The sequence below is a fragment of the Mustela lutreola genome, chromosome 4 (assembly GCF_030435805.1).
Source record: "Mustela lutreola isolate mMusLut2 chromosome 4, mMusLut2.pri, whole genome shotgun sequence".
Taxonomy (NCBI): domain Eukaryota; kingdom Metazoa; phylum Chordata; class Mammalia; order Carnivora; family Mustelidae; genus Mustela; species Mustela lutreola.
The window spans coordinates 112,518,103-112,535,573 of NC_081293.1; the positions used below are offsets into that span (position 1 = coordinate 112,518,103).

The following is a 17,471-nucleotide window of genomic DNA, read 5'->3' on the forward strand; positions in this document are numbered from 1 at the left end:
TCTGATTACGGTATTTTTTTGCATTTCCTGATGATTAGTGATAATGATCTTTTCATATGTTTGTTGACTAGTTGTATTATTTTCTTCAGAGAAATGTTTATTCATGTCCTTTACACATTTTTTTTAAGATTTTATTTATCTATTTATTTATTTCACAGAGAGATCACAAGCAGACAGAGAGGCAGGCAGAAAGAGAGGGGAAAGCAAGCTCCCTGCCTAGTAGAGAGCCTGATGTGGGGCTTGATCCCAGGACCCTGGGATCATGACCTGAAGACAGAGGCTTTAACCCACTGAGCTACCCAGGCGCCCCTACAAATATTTTAATGGAGTTGTTTCTTGTTGTCATTGTGTTGTAGGAATGTTCTGTTGGCTTTTTTGTTTGTTTGTTTTTAAAAGTAAGCTCTACACCTGGTGCTTCAGTTCTTGACCATAACAGGATTAAGGGTCTCATGCTCAACAGACTGAGCTAGCCAGTTGCCCTGTAGGAGTTCTTCATGTATTCTGGACTTTAAGATACATGGCTAACAAGTATTTTCTCCCATTCTGTATGTTGCCTTTTCTTTCTGTTGATTATTTCCTTTGCCACACAGATGTTTTGAAGTTTGATGTAGCGCCATTTGCCTAATTTTGCCTTTGATGCCTGTAATTTTGATGTTACATCCGTGAAATCACTGCCAAATCCAATATCATGAAGCTTTTCCCCTATGTTTTCTTTTATAAGCTTTGTAATTGTAGGTCTTATATTTGGGGCTTTGATTCATTTTGAATTTTTAAATGTGGTGTAAACCAAAAAGGTCTGCTTTCTTTCGAACGTGGATACCAGTGCAATCCTTTTGCCATTGTGTAGTTGCTGCACATTCATAAGAGATCATACAACCATGTATGTGAGGATTTATTTCTGGGCTCTTTGGTCTGTTACATTTGTTTATATGTCTGTCTTTATACTAGTACCATATTGGTTTTTATTTGCTTTGCAATATGTTTTGAACTCAGGAAGTCTGACACCTCCAGCTCTGTTTTTCTTCCTCAAGATTGTTTTGGCTATTTGGGGTCCTTTGAGATCCCATGTGAATTTTAAATGTTTTTTTTTTTTTTTCCTATTTCTGCAAAATATTCCTTTGTGATTTTGATAGTGATTACATTGAAACTTTAGGTTGCTTTGGTTACTATGTACATTTTAACAGTATTAAGTCTTCCAACCCAGGAACACTGGATAATTTTTTATTTATTTGTGTCATCTTTAATTTCTTCCAGCAGTGTTTTGTGGGTTTATTTGTACAGTCCTTTACCTTCATGGTTGAGTTTATTCTAAGTGTTTTATTCTTTTTGTTGCTTTTGTGAGTGGGATTACTGTCATGATTTCCTCTTCAGGTTGTTGTTGTTAGTGTGTAGAAATGCAACTGATATTTATGAATTGGTTTTGTGTTCTGCAACTTTGGCGAATTCATTTATTCTAACAGTTTTTTAAATGGACCCTTCAGGGTGTTGTACATACAAGGTCATGTACCTTCTACTTTTCTCTTTCCCTCCCAAGGAAGAATCTGCAAGTTGGAGTTTTCCTCCCAGTTCTGAGCTTGCTAGCTTGAGAGAGGAACTGACATGATTGAAATGCTTTTTATTACCATTTCAATGCCCCTTTTCTTGACTTAGAGCTTGTGTGGGGTCCTGTGACTTCTTAACTGGTTTCTGGAATTCTAGTAAGAGTTTTAGACCATATATTTTTCTTAAGTCAGTGTTTTTGTGGATGAGCGGAAGATGGTCTTCCTGTTCCACCATCTGATGTCACAGAATCTCTTGGTTTTTTTAAAATAAGATATTGACAAGAGTTTTACTATTTTTGCTTTTCTGCTTTTTGAAGGAGGAAACAGTAGGCATATATTTGCCTCACTGTTTGGTTGATGCAAAATGAGAAAGAAGTAGGAAATAAGAGCTAGATATGTGAAAAGTCGTTTGATATAGTACATTACTTATCATGTTAATTCTGTCGACTAGAGAGGATTAAGCCATGCATGTTAATTTGATATTTTAAGGCAAGTATTCTATTATTTCACTTTAATTTGTATCTCCTTTATTTAACAACAGAAACTAAAGATCTTTAAGGATCTGAATTTCAGCATGAAATCGTGTGTAAGCATAGGTCAAGATGCATGCTTTTGTGTATATGTACATGTCTGTATGTGAGTAATGAATATGAATGTTTGGATTTTCTTAGTCATGTTGGTACTAATTTAAGTGATTGTAAAAGAATTCAGGCATGTGTTTATATTCTGGGGGAGGGGAAAATAAATAAATAACACCATAACTAAAGTCTATAGTAAAATATATTTTTTCTAACAGTTTAATTTATCTAGGACATAATATACATCAAACTTAAGACTATAATAAACCTTTTAAAGACACATGATTTTAAAAGATTTAATGAAATTGCTTTTGATAGAGTCTGGCTTATTTTTTATATCAAAGTTTCCAGTTGTTACTCTATTTATTTTAGATTATATTTCCATAAAAATGAGTTTTTGCATTGAGAGGAATCCTTTAACTGTAAGAACATGTATATCTTTTATGGAATCTTATTTCCTCAAAGTGAAGAAGAAATGAAATGGAAATTTTTAGTAGTTCTTTAAGTAGTGTTGTCTGTATAGCATATATTTATAAGCAAATGATTACTTTTTGTTAAGATTATAGTAAAATATCTCAGAACATTAAGAAAGTAAAGTATGTCTAAGTTCTTTACTAAATTGTTATTGAGTGCCTGCCACATTCCATATTACAGGCACTGTGATAATGATTGGAAATTTCAGAATGAGCAGAACAGAAATGGGTACTAATTGGGGAAATAAACATTAAGCAAACAATTGTATAAATGATGGTTTATAATTTGATAGCTTACAAAGACTTACAGAGTCTATGAAAATATATAATGTGGTGACTTCAGTAAATGAATTTTAAAAAGCTTAGATGTTAATGATGAGTTGGGTTGGTGAAAGGGAGAAGTATGCAAAAAGAATGGAACATTATCCTTTTCAGGGACCAACAGATGTCAAGTGTGGCTGGAGGGGGAAGAGCATTTTGTAATGTGCCCAGGAGATGTTCATGTACTATTTTACAGATTTCGAACTTTTATCTTAAGCACAAATAACCTGATTCATATTTATAATTTTTAATGTTAACTACACTGTGGGATATAGATTGAGGGGACCAACTGTAGAGAAAGGTGGCCTGTTGCAGAAATTCAGAAAGAGTTAACGAGGGTTGTGTTAGTTTCCTAGGGCTGCTGTAAGGAAGTTCCACAAACGGAGTGGCTTAATGAGAGAAATGTGTTTTCTCATACCTGGAGGCTAGAAGTCTGAGGTCAGAGTATTTGGCAGAGTTGCTTCTGTCTGAGAGCCACTGGGGAAGGATCTCTTTTTTTCTAGGCCTCTCTCTTTTTGGCTTATAAATGAATGTCCTCTTTCTATGTCTTCAGATCATCTTCCTTCTATATGTGTCTGTGTTCAGATGTCCTCTTCTTATTGGATTAGGGTCCATCCCAATGATCTCATTTTAACTTAATTCTCTAAAGAGAATGATCTTTCAGTATGGTCACATTCTTAGGTATGGGAAGCTTAGGACTTCAACATATGAATTTTGTGGGGAAATGATTTGGCCTGTAACAATGATTAACATTGATGGCAGTGAAAATGGAGACAAGTGGACTGATTTGAGAATTACTTAGGAAATGAAACTGATGTATCTTAGTAATAGATTAGAAATGGTGAGATGGGGAAGGTATCAAGATGACTTTGTTCTGGTTTGACAAAGGTTCTGAGAGATAGGACTGATTTCATTTGGGAGCATAAACTGAGAAGGATATTTTAAGAGGAAAGATGATGAGGGGCTTAGTGATAAAGTGTCCAACTCTTGATCTCAGCTCAGCTCTTGATCTTAGGGTCATGTGTTCAAGTCCTGTGTTGGGCTCCATGCTTAGTGTGGAGTCTACATTAAAGGAAAAAAAAAAAAAAAGAAAGAAAGGTGGTGAGCTATATGGTCAAGTGTTCATTTACGTGACATCCATTTGAAGATGTCAGGCAATTTAATAGGTGGAACTGAAGCTCACTTGAGAGACATGAGCTCATAGATGGTAGTCAAAGCCATGGTAATGGATGAAATTGGCTATAGAGAAAAAAAAGAAAGATACCTAGACAGAGTCCAAAAAATATATAACTTATAAAATTCATATAGAACCGTATTTTCCAAAGAGGTATATGCAGTTTTGGCCTGGAGAATTATAGTTATAATTTCTATCCATATATTTAAAAAGCCTTATCCTTTAAACTATTTCATATATTTTATATTGTATGTATCTTAATATAGTAGTACTAATATAATTTTAAATAAACATATTTTAGAGTTTCAAAAAATATTCTCCACTGAGTGAGTTTGGGAAACACTGTAACAAAAAAGGCAACAAGGAGTATCCTGGAGGAGGATGAAACCAAAAAGAATATGGTAAGGGAAGCCAAGGGACTGGACTTAAGGAGACTGTGAAATCTCCTAATTTGAAATTTTAAATACCAATAAGCCATGCATTCTCAACAAGGGCAAATTGACCCCAAGAGGGAGAAATAGTTCTATTTTGTTTTGTTCTGTTTTGTTTTGCTGGGAGTAAGGAGGCACAAAACATCTTAGATATTATAATGGTTTGTGGCCTCTATAGCTCAACCTTGCCCTACAAAATCTTATTTATTAGTATTTAATTTCCCTTATTAGTGAGAAACTAAATTAAATTTAAATTAAGTACACTATAATTATATAAGCATGATATACGTACTATACATTTGTATGCAATTAATTATTCAATTTAGTTTTCTCTTTGAAGGGGCAATAATGAAAAAAGGTTGAGGAACACAATAAACTATATAGAAAGGGCTTTAAAACCCTTTTGCTGTAGTTTAACAGTATTCTCTAGGGAGGAGTATGGGATTTGAGTTTGAAGAGGAATTCTAAATTTTTACCGTATTTCCAGTATTGAATATTTTACGTCAAAAATATATTCTTCTCTTTATAATGAAGTTAGATTATCTAATTACTCCTCCAAATAATTAAGAAGAATGAAGAAACCATCATATTTGATCCCATCACACAGAGATAATCTGTTAACATTTTGCATATAGTTTTTCTGTTTAACTGTATATACTTTATATCAACCCCTATCTGTTCTACCTTCAAAAGGTATCTGAGATCTGACTACTTTTCACTACCTCCCACTACCACTGTAGTCTAATCCCTCATTTTTAAAAACAAAAAGTAGAATGTACCAAAAGTATTGTTCTGCTTCTTTGAACAATATGCATATAAAAGCCAACATTTTGACTTCAGCCAAATTTCTGTACAGGCTTCTCATTTTGCTCTGTGGTGTTCATCTTGAAGTCCCTACTGAATTTGTCTGTCTCCTTTCGTAATTGACACAGGAAAATGTTTCTCCCTGAAGGATATTTTCCAGTAAAAGTGTTTCCTTTTCTGTTTTGTTTTTTTGGCCTTCTATTTGCTTCACCAGGATCCTTCTGCTTTGAATGCAGAAGATGATTACGAGCTAATTTAAAATTCATATATATTTGGTTTCTTTGATCAAGTCTACAGGCTTTCTTACTCACATCATGATCTCTCCACAGAGATCTCTGGCACAGAATTTTTGCTCAGTCTTTTACTTGCTCTTCTGTTTTTATCTTAACTCCCTCTGCTTCCCTCTGGTCTTCTCTTATTAAGCACTAACTTTATAAACTCTTTATCTGAACTGATCCTCACCTCTCTCTTTGTCTCAAAGATATAGGTAGATTGCATCTTTTTTTGTTTTTTGTTTTTCTTTTTCTCAGATTTACCCCTCTACTTTTGTTTTATAGTGTACACTTTCCTAGAACATTCTCTGCTTCCTCCAATACCAGCCTTTCCTGGCTACTTCTTCTCAAGGGTCTACCATTTAAAGCCAAAATTAAAATAAAACCCTTGGGCCTCTGTCTCCACCGAAGTATTTTTTTCCCTTTATGCCCAGATTTTAGTAAGGTACTTTGTATATCTGCTTTCTTATTTCTGTTTTGCACCAAGCCACTGATGTCAAGCTTCTGCATTGAAACAGTTCTTGTTAAATTCATTCTGATGACCCAGCTACTAAATCATTTTTCTCACCTCTATAACCCTCTTTTATTTTACTCCTATGAGGCAATAACTGTTTCTTCTGCTTAGTGCTTTCCTCCTTCACGGATATTGCTACTTTTCAGAACCCTTCATTGACTCTTTTTCCTCCACCTACCCTTCCTTTGGAAGTGATTTATTTGTAAACTTTCAGGCCTACACCAAAGTAGAGAGCGGTGTACAAAGTACAGGACAGTGATTGACAGTATACCTCTCATCCAGCTTTTTAGGAGTTACTAACTTGTGACCAATCTCTCTCTCTCTCTCTCTTTTTGTCATACCTGTCTACACTTATTCCTTTCTCTCTACTCTGAATTATTTCTTCTGCCAACCTTTAAATAATGTTGTTCTCCTAGGTCCCATTCTCAACATTTTTTCCTTCTCATGCTACATGCAATAAGTAGAAAAGCTCACACATTCTAACAGTTTCTACAACAGCCAAATGCTGATAACACCTAAACCTATTTCTTCAGCTTAGACCTTGTTCTTTAGCAAGAGATTCATATTCACTAGCTTAGATCTCTTCACTTGGATGCCCCCACAGAGTCTAGAAGCATAAGTCTAAATGAGCTCATCTTTCTCTGCCCACCTGCTGCCCCTGCTAAAATTCCATGTTGGTTGATCTATCTCCCATCTTCCTAGTCCTATACAAATATATCTGGTCCTAGTCCTTTGTAAATATATTCAGTTGTTCATCAAGCCCCATCAGTTTTCCTGCTGCCATAGTAAAGTCCCTTTCACCTACATTTCTTTTTTCCAGCAAATTCATAACTGATCTCACCTGCAGGCTCAAAACACAAGTTTAATCATGGCATTCTCTCATTAAAATCCTTAAATATTTCACTGTTATCTACCTGATGAATTAAGACACTTCTTGATATGATTCTTATCTTACTTTCTATCTTCACCACTTCCCTTTCTCCTGAATGCTCACTATACATTCAGAGAAAAGAACATGCTTTTTCTGGGGTGTGTGGCTGGCTCAGTTGGTAGAGCATGCAACCCCTGATTTCAGAATTGTGAGTTTGAGCCCTATGTTGTGTATAGAGATTACTTCAAAATAAAAAAAAATCTTAAAAAAAAAAAAAAAGAAGAAGAAGAAAATGGTTTTCACATCTTTATGCTCCATTCATCCCTCTGTTTGGAATGTCCTCTGCTCATCTCTTCGTCCTATCTCTATGGTAAATTCCAGTCTTCCTTGGAATCTAGCCCAAGATATCCTGACTCTTCATAACAGTAAATTCTGTAGATTATTTTTATCCCTATTGTTTACATAGCTTACAAGCCCAGAAGGGTGAAGGACCTGCCCAAGGTTACAGAGCCAATAAATGGCAGACCTTAGGTATACAAGTCAAGGTTTTTTTACTTCAGTGCCCATACCCTTTCATCAGACCTAAGTGCAAGAATGTCCACTTGAAGGTTTTGACCTTATAACAATGTACAATAAGGTTCTATCAATTACATTTTATCAAGAAAACCCATGGTAGTTTTCATGTTATAAAGATAAACTGAATAATATCTGCTTTGAAATCAATTTTGTCCAGGTATTGTCATTTTAAGTTTCTCTCTATGTATTTAATTAGGTCAAAATTAATGACAGAAGCAGCCAAAGGTCAAGATGTTTTTCTAAATAACAGATTCATCCAAACATAAATGTTTTAGAATTCCTGTAGATTTTGTTTTTATACTATTTATATACATTTTTAAATTTTTTAAAAAGTAGGCTCCACACCCAGTGTTGGGCTTGAACTCCCAACCTTGAGATTAAGAGTTGTATGCTCTACCAACTGAGCCAGACAGGCACCCCTATACTATTTATATATTTATTTATTTATTATTTTTGTTTGTTTTAAGAAAAGTAATTTTTTTCATTAATATATAATATTTGTTTCAGGGGTACAGGTCTATGAATCATCAGTCTTACACAATTCACAGCACTTGCCATAGTACATAATCTCCCCAGTGTCCTTCACCCAGCCACCCTATCCCTCCCACCCTCCTTCTCTCCAGTAACCCTCAGTTTGTTTCCTGAGATTAAGAGTCTCTTATGGTTTGTCTCCCTCCCCAGTCCCATCTTGTTTCACTTTTCCCTCCCTTCCCCCACAACTCCCTACTCTGCCTCTCAAATTCCCCATATCAGTGAGATCATATGATAATTCTCTTCCTCTGGTTGACTTATTTCACTTAGTATAATACCCTCTAGTTCCACTGGCATTGCAAATGGCAAGATTTTGGGTTTTGATGACTGCATAGTATTCCATTATATATATAATACATCTGACTTTTGCTTTATTTTCAACTTATTGGTCCGAGCCAAAGGTCCAACTAAGTAAGTTTCAGAACTATAGATTGTGACCAATTTTTTTTTTTTAAGCTGTTAAGTCCCAACATCTCAGTCAGTAAGCTGGAAACCCAGGAGAACTGATGGTATATTTCTGCTCTGAAACCAAAGGCTTGAGACCCAAGAGAGCCAATAGTGAAGTTCTGGCCCAGAGGTCCACAGGCTGAGGACCCAGGAAGAGCCACTCTTTCACTCTGAGTCATAAAGCAGGACAGAAAGAAAAACCCAACACCCTGATACTCAAGCTTGAAGAAAGTAAGGGAGAAGGAATTCCCTCTTAGCCTTTTTTGATTGCCTAGGCCTTCAACTGATTGGATGAGACCCACCCACATTAGGGCAGGCATTCTGCTTCACTCATTCTACCTATTCAACTATTAAACTCATCCAGAAATCCCCTGACAGACACACCAGAAATATGTAGACCAAATACCTAGGGCACCCCATTGCCAGTCAAGTTGACTCATAAAAGTAACCATTACAATAGTAGATAGTACTATGTATCAGTCACTGGAGATACAGTGAGACATATTAGTTATTTTGATTATATTTCACAAAGAGTATTAGCAGTGATGGCAAATATTTATATAGTGCTTCCTATGCCAGGCACCATTTTAAGCACTTCATCAGAATTAACCCATTTAATCTTCATGGTAAATGTATGAAATGGGTTTCCATTTAATGGGTGAGGATACTAAAGTACAGAGAAATTAACTTATCCATGGTCACAGGCAGTGGTGAGGTCTGGATTTCAACCTCAGTATTCTGGCTCCAGAGTTCTTCTTCTTAACCACTACTATGTTCCTTTACTCCCATAGGAAAATATCTCATATGAAAATATCATTATGATGTGGAATATGGGGTACTTTAGAGGTATAGAACAGAGTGTGTCAAACGTAGGGCAACCAAGAAAGGAAATACCTAAACCGAACTCTGAAGAAGGTTCAGGTTTTAATAGCTGCTAACTAAGAGAGACTACGAAAGAACCTTCAAGAACCTGAAAGAATTTGAGTGTGGTTGAATCTCTGAACCACAAGCTTAAATCTTGAAATGGGAGAAATAGCCTGAGAAAATAAAATCATAAAGGCTTTGTAAGTCCAATTAAGGAAGAATAATACTTTTATATATCAGAAAACCTTAGATCAAATTCCAGTTCTGCTACTTTCTATTTAATTCTAAGCAGGTCACCTTATCTTTTTGAGTTTCTGTTTTTTCTCTAGAAAGGGACTAAGAATGCCTTCTTTTGAGATTTTTTCGTCCACTCAATAAATATTTATTGTGTTTCCAGGTTAAAAAAAAAAGGCACCCTCACCTTACACCTTATATAAAAATTAATTCAAAATGAATTAAAGTACTAAATGTAAAACGTAAAATTATAAAACTCCTGAAGGAAAAAAAAATGCAAAAGCTTCATGAAATTGGACTTGGCAGTGATTTTGTACATAAGACATCAATACAGTACAATACATATTTATTGTGTGCATTTTCTATCAGGCTCACATTCTCAATGCTGAAATTACAGTGGTAAAATAGACAAAAATGGTGCCTCTGCTGTCTTGGAGTTTACATTTTAGGGGTTGTTTTAAGGTTTAAATGAGATATAATATGCTGTAGTGACTGTTTCATGAAGCACATTCAGAAAATGTCGTTTTCTTAGCCAAGGTTTGTCTGGATTCTCTGATTAAAAGTATATATATATATATATATATATATATATATATATATATATATAGTTCGTGGATTTCAAGTTTTGAGTGACTTCTCACTAAGGGGGAAAAAGTAACCAGATTATTTGGGACTCAATATTTTCTTTCGAAAGAGTGTGTCAAGGAATTAGAATTTTCTTGTTTATTTTGGCAATTCTCTAAAGCCTTGAAGAATTTCTTTTTTTTCCTCCTCAGCTTTATTGAGACAAATTGACATATAACATTGTGTAAGTTTAAGTTATATAATGTGATGATTTTTTTACATGTATTTATATTGAAATGATTAACACGATAGAATTAGTTAACATGTCCATTACATCACATAATTACCTTTTTGTATATGTGTGTGGTGAAAACATTTAAGATTTATTGTCTTGGCAACTTTCAAGTATATAACATAGTAATGTTAATGATTCTCACTGTGCTGTACACTTGATCCCCACAGCTTATTCATCTTATAACTGAGGTTGCAGCCTTTGACCAACATCACCCTACCCCAAACTTTGATAACCACTATCCTACTCTGTTTTTCTTTGAGTTTGAGTTTTTCAGATTCCACATGGAAGTGAGATCATATGGTAGTTTTGTTTCTTTGTCTGACTTATTTCATTGGACCTAGAAGGTCCATCCATCTTGTCCAAGTGGCAGAATTTCCTTCTTTGTTACAGCTGATTAGTATCCCATTGTATCTATCTATACAAATGCCACATTTTCTTTATCCCTTCATCTGTAAATGGACACTTAGGTTATTCCCATGTCTTGGCTATTGTGAAAAATGCTACAGTGAATATGGGAGTGCAGGGATCCCTTTAAGACAGTGATTTCATTTCTATCATGCCAGCATTCTTTTGCAACTCCCCTCACTTTTTTTTTTTTTTTTTGCTATTTCTAGAAATCTGTTTCAGTAGTTCTGTAGAATTACAAAAGATGATTTACCTCAAAGGAATTTATGGTTAATTATAGGAATAATGACACATCTGAAAGAAATACAAGAAAAAAAACCTCTGGGGGAGATAAAAGCAAATGAAAATAATCCACAGAACAAACACAGAAAACAAAGGAAATACAAAGAAAGCATAAAATGAAATGATAAAAGCAAGAACAACTATTAAGTAAATATATTTGGTTTGTAATTTCTAACTAAAAGACAAAAAATTATATTTAAAAATAAAAATATGTTATTTATAAGCATCACATCAAAAGCAAACAATATGGAATAAGAATAAATGGAGTGACAAACATTTCTCAAGTGAAAGCAATAGTGATATTATTAACTTCAGATAAAACAACAAATAATGGTACATACAATAAGGAGGGTCACACAAATTATCTGTCACTAGTCTCTTCAACAAATGGTGCTGTGAAAAACTGGAAATCCTTGTAAAAAAAAAAAAAAGGTACCCTTCCCTTACACCATATTCAAAAATTAATTCAAAATGAATTAAAATGCTAAATGTAAAACCTAAAATTATAAAACTCCTGAAAGAAAACATAGGGCAAAAACTTCATGAGATTGGACTTGGTAGTGATTTTGTGCATAAGACATCAAAATCACAGGCAACAAAAGCAGAACTAGGCCAATGGGACTACATCAAACTTCAGAACTTCTGTGTGACAAAGGAATGAAAATGCAACTTACAAAATGGGAGAAAATACTTGTAAGTCATATATCAGATAAGGGATTGGTGTCCAGAATATATAAAGAATTCCCACAACTCAATGACAACAGAAAAAAAACTGTATTAAAAAAATGTGTAAATAGGACTTGAATAGACATTTCTGTCGCAGCCAGCACGACGAATCGACCAGGAAAACCGTGAGGGCTAAGAGGATGGTGAAAAGAAATTAAGAGACAAAGAGATGGGGGCAAGAGGGACACTGAAGATGATGTCCAACAGTGCCAATGTTATTCCACATCTTGCAATCATTTATAAGGTAGATCAGAATAGGAGGAGCAATACATCAGTACATAGTCAGATGACCACAAGTTTCTATAACAAGTTTACATTTACTGCAAACAAACCTCGTGATGCCAGGTAGTTTCGGCTAAAGCCATTAGCAAGACAGTCAACCAGGGAGTGAGTTATGGGACGTACAGAGCAACAAGGACCAACTAAGAATTCATGACCCTGACCACACTGTTCCCTTCTGTAGGGCGAGTGTGGGGGAAGTCACGTAGGCGAGCGCACGACACATAGCACAGACCCTTTTCTCAGAGTTACTCAACTTTCCCGTCCTTAACCTTGTCAAGGTGTCCAGAATTTGAAGGAGACACAAGTCAGGGCCTGGTCTGATCCTCGACTCCAACCATGCCGTGGCCTCCAACACATTTCTCTAAAGAAGGCATATAAGGATGACACAGAAGTAATTAAGAGCATATGAAAAGATGCTCAACATCACTAGTCATCAGGAAATGCAAATTAAAATAATGAGATGTCACCTTGCATTCATCAAAGAACAGTGTATTGGTGAGGATATGGAGACTTTGGTACCCTTGTGCACTGTTGATGAGAATATAAAATGGTACAACTGGCTGAGAAATAGTATGAAAAGTTCCTCAAAAATTTAAAAATAGAATTACCATATGATGCAGCAATCTCACTTCTGGAGATATGTATCCAAAAGAATTGAAAGCATTATTCGGAAGCGGTATCTGCTCACCCATGTTCATTGCATCTTTATTCATAATAGCCAAGACAGAGACACAGTCCTAGTGTTCACTGATAGATGAATGGATAAAGAGAATACCACACATGCACACACACACACACACATGAATATAGCCTTAAGAAAGAAGGAAATCCTGTCACATGCTATAACATGGATGAAACTTAAAGAAACTAAAGGTTATGTGAAACATAAACCATTCAGAAAGACATGGTTCTATTTACATGAGGTATACTAAGGTAGGTAAACTCTTAGAAAGTGAAAGTAGGCAAGATAGGTGGTTGGTAGGAGCTGAGGGGGAGAAAGAGGAGTTCAGTAGGTATCGCATTTCAGATTTGCAAGATGAAAAAGTTCTAGAGGTCTCTTGTACCATAAAATACATATAGTTAACACTACTGTACACTTAAAAATAGATAAGATAGAAAGTACTGTATTTTTTTAAGATTTTATTTTTTTAAGTAATCTCTACACCTAACATGGGGTTTGAATTCAACAACCCAGAGATCAAGAGTCACATGTTCTACCAACTGAGCCAGCCAGGCACCTCTAAATTTTGTGGTTTTTTTACTACCATTTTATGGATTATTTTCTATGAATTTTTTTTTAAGATTTTATTTATTTATTTGACAGAGATGACAAGTAGGCAGAGAGGCAGGCAGAGAGAGAGGAGGAAGCAGGCTCCCCGCTGAGCAGAGAGCCTGATGTGGGGCTCAATTCCAGGACCGTGGGATCATGACCTGAGCCAAAGGCAGAGGCTTTAACCCACTGAACCACCCAGGCACCCCTCTATGAATTTTTTTTTAAATGATTGTGTATTAAGTATTTTATTAGGTTCAAGAGTATTAATTGCCTTGAATTCACTCAGCTAAGTTATTCTGAGGATTTCCTTATTTGAGACATTAAGTTATTAATAGGTTTCCTCATACTAAATAATATTTACATTGGGGGCATAAATCCTACTTGTTTAGATTATTCAAATAATTATTTTAATACCTGTTGAAATCAATTTGCTTTCATATCTGAGAATTTTATACTTGTATTTTTTTTTTTAGATTTTATTTATTTATTTGACAGACAGAGATCACAAGTAGGCAGAGAGAGGGAGAGGGAAGCAGGCTCCCTGCTGAGCTGAGAGCATGACTCAGGACTTGATCCCAGGACCCTGAGATTATGACCTGAGCCAAAGGCAGTGGCTTAACTGAGCCACCCAAGCGCCCCTGTATTTGTATTCTTAAGCAAGGTTGACCCAAGTTTTCTTCCCCACATGTATATATGTGTGTATAGAATTAGTTATATAGTTATCAGATTTTCTTTATCTAGAGGAAAAGCTTTCAATTTTTCACAATTTTGCTATTATTGCTGGACTTCTCATATGTGACCTTTTTTTTTTTTTTTTTCTTCATAGGACAACTTTTATTTTTAACTCGTTCCCACTATTCTGGTTCATTTTATTTTTTATATATATAGATAATTTTTTAACCTATTACCATCACAGTGAGCTGTCCAGTACATCAAATTCCATAATAACCTTCTAACCTGAACTTTTATGTGACCTTTATTATGTTGAGGTAATTTCTGTTCCCAGCTTTTTGAGTGATTTTATCATGAAAGAATGTTGAATTTTGTCAGATGCTTTAGTGTGCAGCTAAAGTTGAGATGATCGTGTTCTTTTTGTCCTTCATGCTGTTAATGTGTGGTATATTTAAAAGTTTTTTAATATAAAAACATTTCCTTTAAGGTTCATGATATGCAATATACATATCACATAAAATCTTGGGACTCTGGGGGTGCCTGGGTGGCTTAGTGGGTTAAAGCCTCTGCCTTCAGCTCAGGTCTTGATCCCAGAGTCCTGGGATCCAGCCCTGCATCAGTCTCTCTGATTAGCAGGGAGTCTGCTTCCTCCTCTCTCTCTGCCTGACTCTCTGCCTACTTGTGATCTCTGTCTGTGAAATAAATAAATTAAAATCTTTAAAAAAAAAAAATCTTAGGCCTATGAATCTATTTTCTGATCACTGCGTAGCAAATGAACAATTACTTGATTTGCCTTTTTTAGGGTATACAATACTCATTTGGATTCAAAGCAAAAAATTTATTAAAGAAACAAACAATGAAAACAGAAGTATGTGTGCATAGGTATAAAAGTGAAAAATCAGTACTTTTCATTGGTCAGTTTTTCTTTTATAACCTTGAAAATTGGAATTTTATTTGTTGCAAGTCCAAAATAAAACAGAATTAGAGTTTTCTCATATTTATGACATATTTGAATATTAGGTGTATTTTATTGTTATTAGGGCTAAGCATATGAATTGTCATTTTCATACTTCAAATGTAGAATATTGGCAGTTTGATACTGTGATACTTCTACACATGTAGAAATACCTTAAAAGTACTTGGTAAAATTTCTAGAAGTGTGATTCAGGTTTAACAGTATTATTTTGTCTTGTTTTAACAAATGAAACTCTTTTCTTTTTAGTGATTGCTTTCTAAAACATTTATTCAGAGTTGAATGAAACATTGTGCTGAATAGTAGTAATTCCTGTGACTTTTTAGAATTTGTTAATAGGGGACGCCTGGGTGACTTAGTTGGTTAAGCATCTGACTGTCGGTTTCAGCTCAGGCCATGCTCTCATGGGTTGTAGGATCCAGCTGGAGTCAGGCTCCTCACTCAGAAGGGGGTCTGGTTGAAAGATTCTCTGCCTCTGCTCTTCCCCAGCTCGTTCTCTCTCGCAATACATAAATACATCTTTAAAAAATACTTTTTAACTGTATTTATACTTTAGGCAGTTCTCTTGTAATTGGTGAATTATACTCTGGTGATCATTTTGGTCTAAGCTTTCTGTGTTCATCATTTTGTTATGGTCACACAATTACCTTCTGTGTATGTAAGGAAGGTGGTAATAACAATTATAATAGTAATAACTAAATTCACTGTGGGCTTATTATGTGTCAGGGACTATCCCAACACTACTTTTTTGTAAACTTTTTAATCCTTATAATAATACTGCAATGAAATAATACTGCAATGAAATACTGATACCGTCACTGTTTTAGAGATGGAAGGAGGCTCAGAATGATTCAACAACTTGCCCAAAGCTCACACGACTAGTAAGTAGCAGAGGGTGATGACTGATTACTTGGACATGAGAACATGAAACATAATTTGAGTCATCTATATATTTGTCTTTAGTTACTTAATTCCATTATTTGATAGATGTCTTTAGAAGATTTCATTTAAGTACATTTTTATTAAATTTTTAATGTTATATCTTCTTAGCCATTACAGTTTTTAATAATTAATGAATACATTCCTTTTTTGGGTCACAGGATGGACAAGCTGAAATTTTGTACACTTTTTGGAATTCTGTTACTCAGGCACTTTCTTCTCAATTCCGAATAGCAACAGATTGTAAGTATGCTATTTATTTTGTAGTTAGTTTCATTTCCACATGCTTTAAAGTTTTACACGTGCTTTAAAATGTAATGTTAAGAAGTTTTGCTTCTTAACACACATTTTTTGAAAACTCATTGTCTAATTATCATTTCTTCTGCTAACCATATATTTAGTTTTATCAACATTATGTTAATTTTTTGTTTTTCAAATTAGTATGTGGAATAAAATTCCCCAGAAGAATGAGTTAATTCCCCATAGTTCAAACATAGAGGAACTCGGAAGTTTTCCAATATAAAGGGTGTAAAGCAGTTGATGTGGAAGAATTTAGTTGGTGCTTAAAGAATTAGTTTCTAACTAAAAGATATTAAAATACAAGACTTAATATTATTTCCTTATTATTATAAATGAGTGAGTGCCATGAATTATGAAGACAAATGATTCACAGACCTGTACTGCTGAAACAAATAATACATTATATGTTAATAAATAAGTAAGTAAGTAAAAGATAGCTACATGGTGGAAAAAAATGAGGATGTGATGAATGAGCAGATGAAATACCTTCATCATGTGTGCCTGGGTGGCTCAGCTGATTGAGCATCTGCTTTCGGCTCAGGTCATGATCCCAGGGTCCTGGGATGGAGCCCTGCTTTGGGCTTGCCGCTTCGCAGGGAGTCTGCTTCTTTCACTCCCTCTACCCCTTCCCACTGCTGGTACTCTCTCTCACTCACTCACTCTCAAGTAAATAAATAAAATCTTAAAAAAAAAAAAAAAAAAAAAAGACCTTCATCATGAGTTAGAAGTTGCTTGTTCAAACACAATCTCTAAAATTTGTTAATTTTTTTTGGTCATGAAATAATGGCATTGCCTGCCTAATCAATGAATGTAAAAAGGGTTTTAGAAGTTTGTGTGTAAATTCTTACTTACAAATGTTACTGGAAGTATGTAGTAGATGTGAACATTATTTAGTCAGTGGTAATCCAGAGTTGAATAAACCACACTACCTGCCTCCCTACTATTCTGTGTGTGTGTGTGTGTGTGTGAGAGAGAGAGAGAGAGTGAGAGAGAGAGAAAGAGAAAGGGAGGAGCAGGAAGGTGCAATGGGAGAAGAGAGAGAATCTTTTTTTTTTTCTTTAAAGATTTTATTTATTTATTTGACTGACAGAGATCACAAGTAGGCAGAAAGGCAGGCAGAGAGAGAGAG

General features: G+C 34.9%; 1 protein-coding gene across 1 annotated transcript in view; it reads left to right on the forward strand.

Annotated features, from left to right (window-relative positions):
* Window positions 1–17,471, forward strand: part of COG5 (component of oligomeric golgi complex 5) — a 300,018-nt gene that overhangs the window by 187,304 nt on the left and 95,243 nt on the right. Inside the window, exon 11 of the mRNA XM_059170806.1 lies at window positions 16,204–16,285. Coding sequence (XP_059026789.1) covers window positions 16,204–16,285 — 82 coding nt within the window. The remainder of the gene's footprint in view (window positions 1–16,203; window positions 16,286–17,471) is intronic.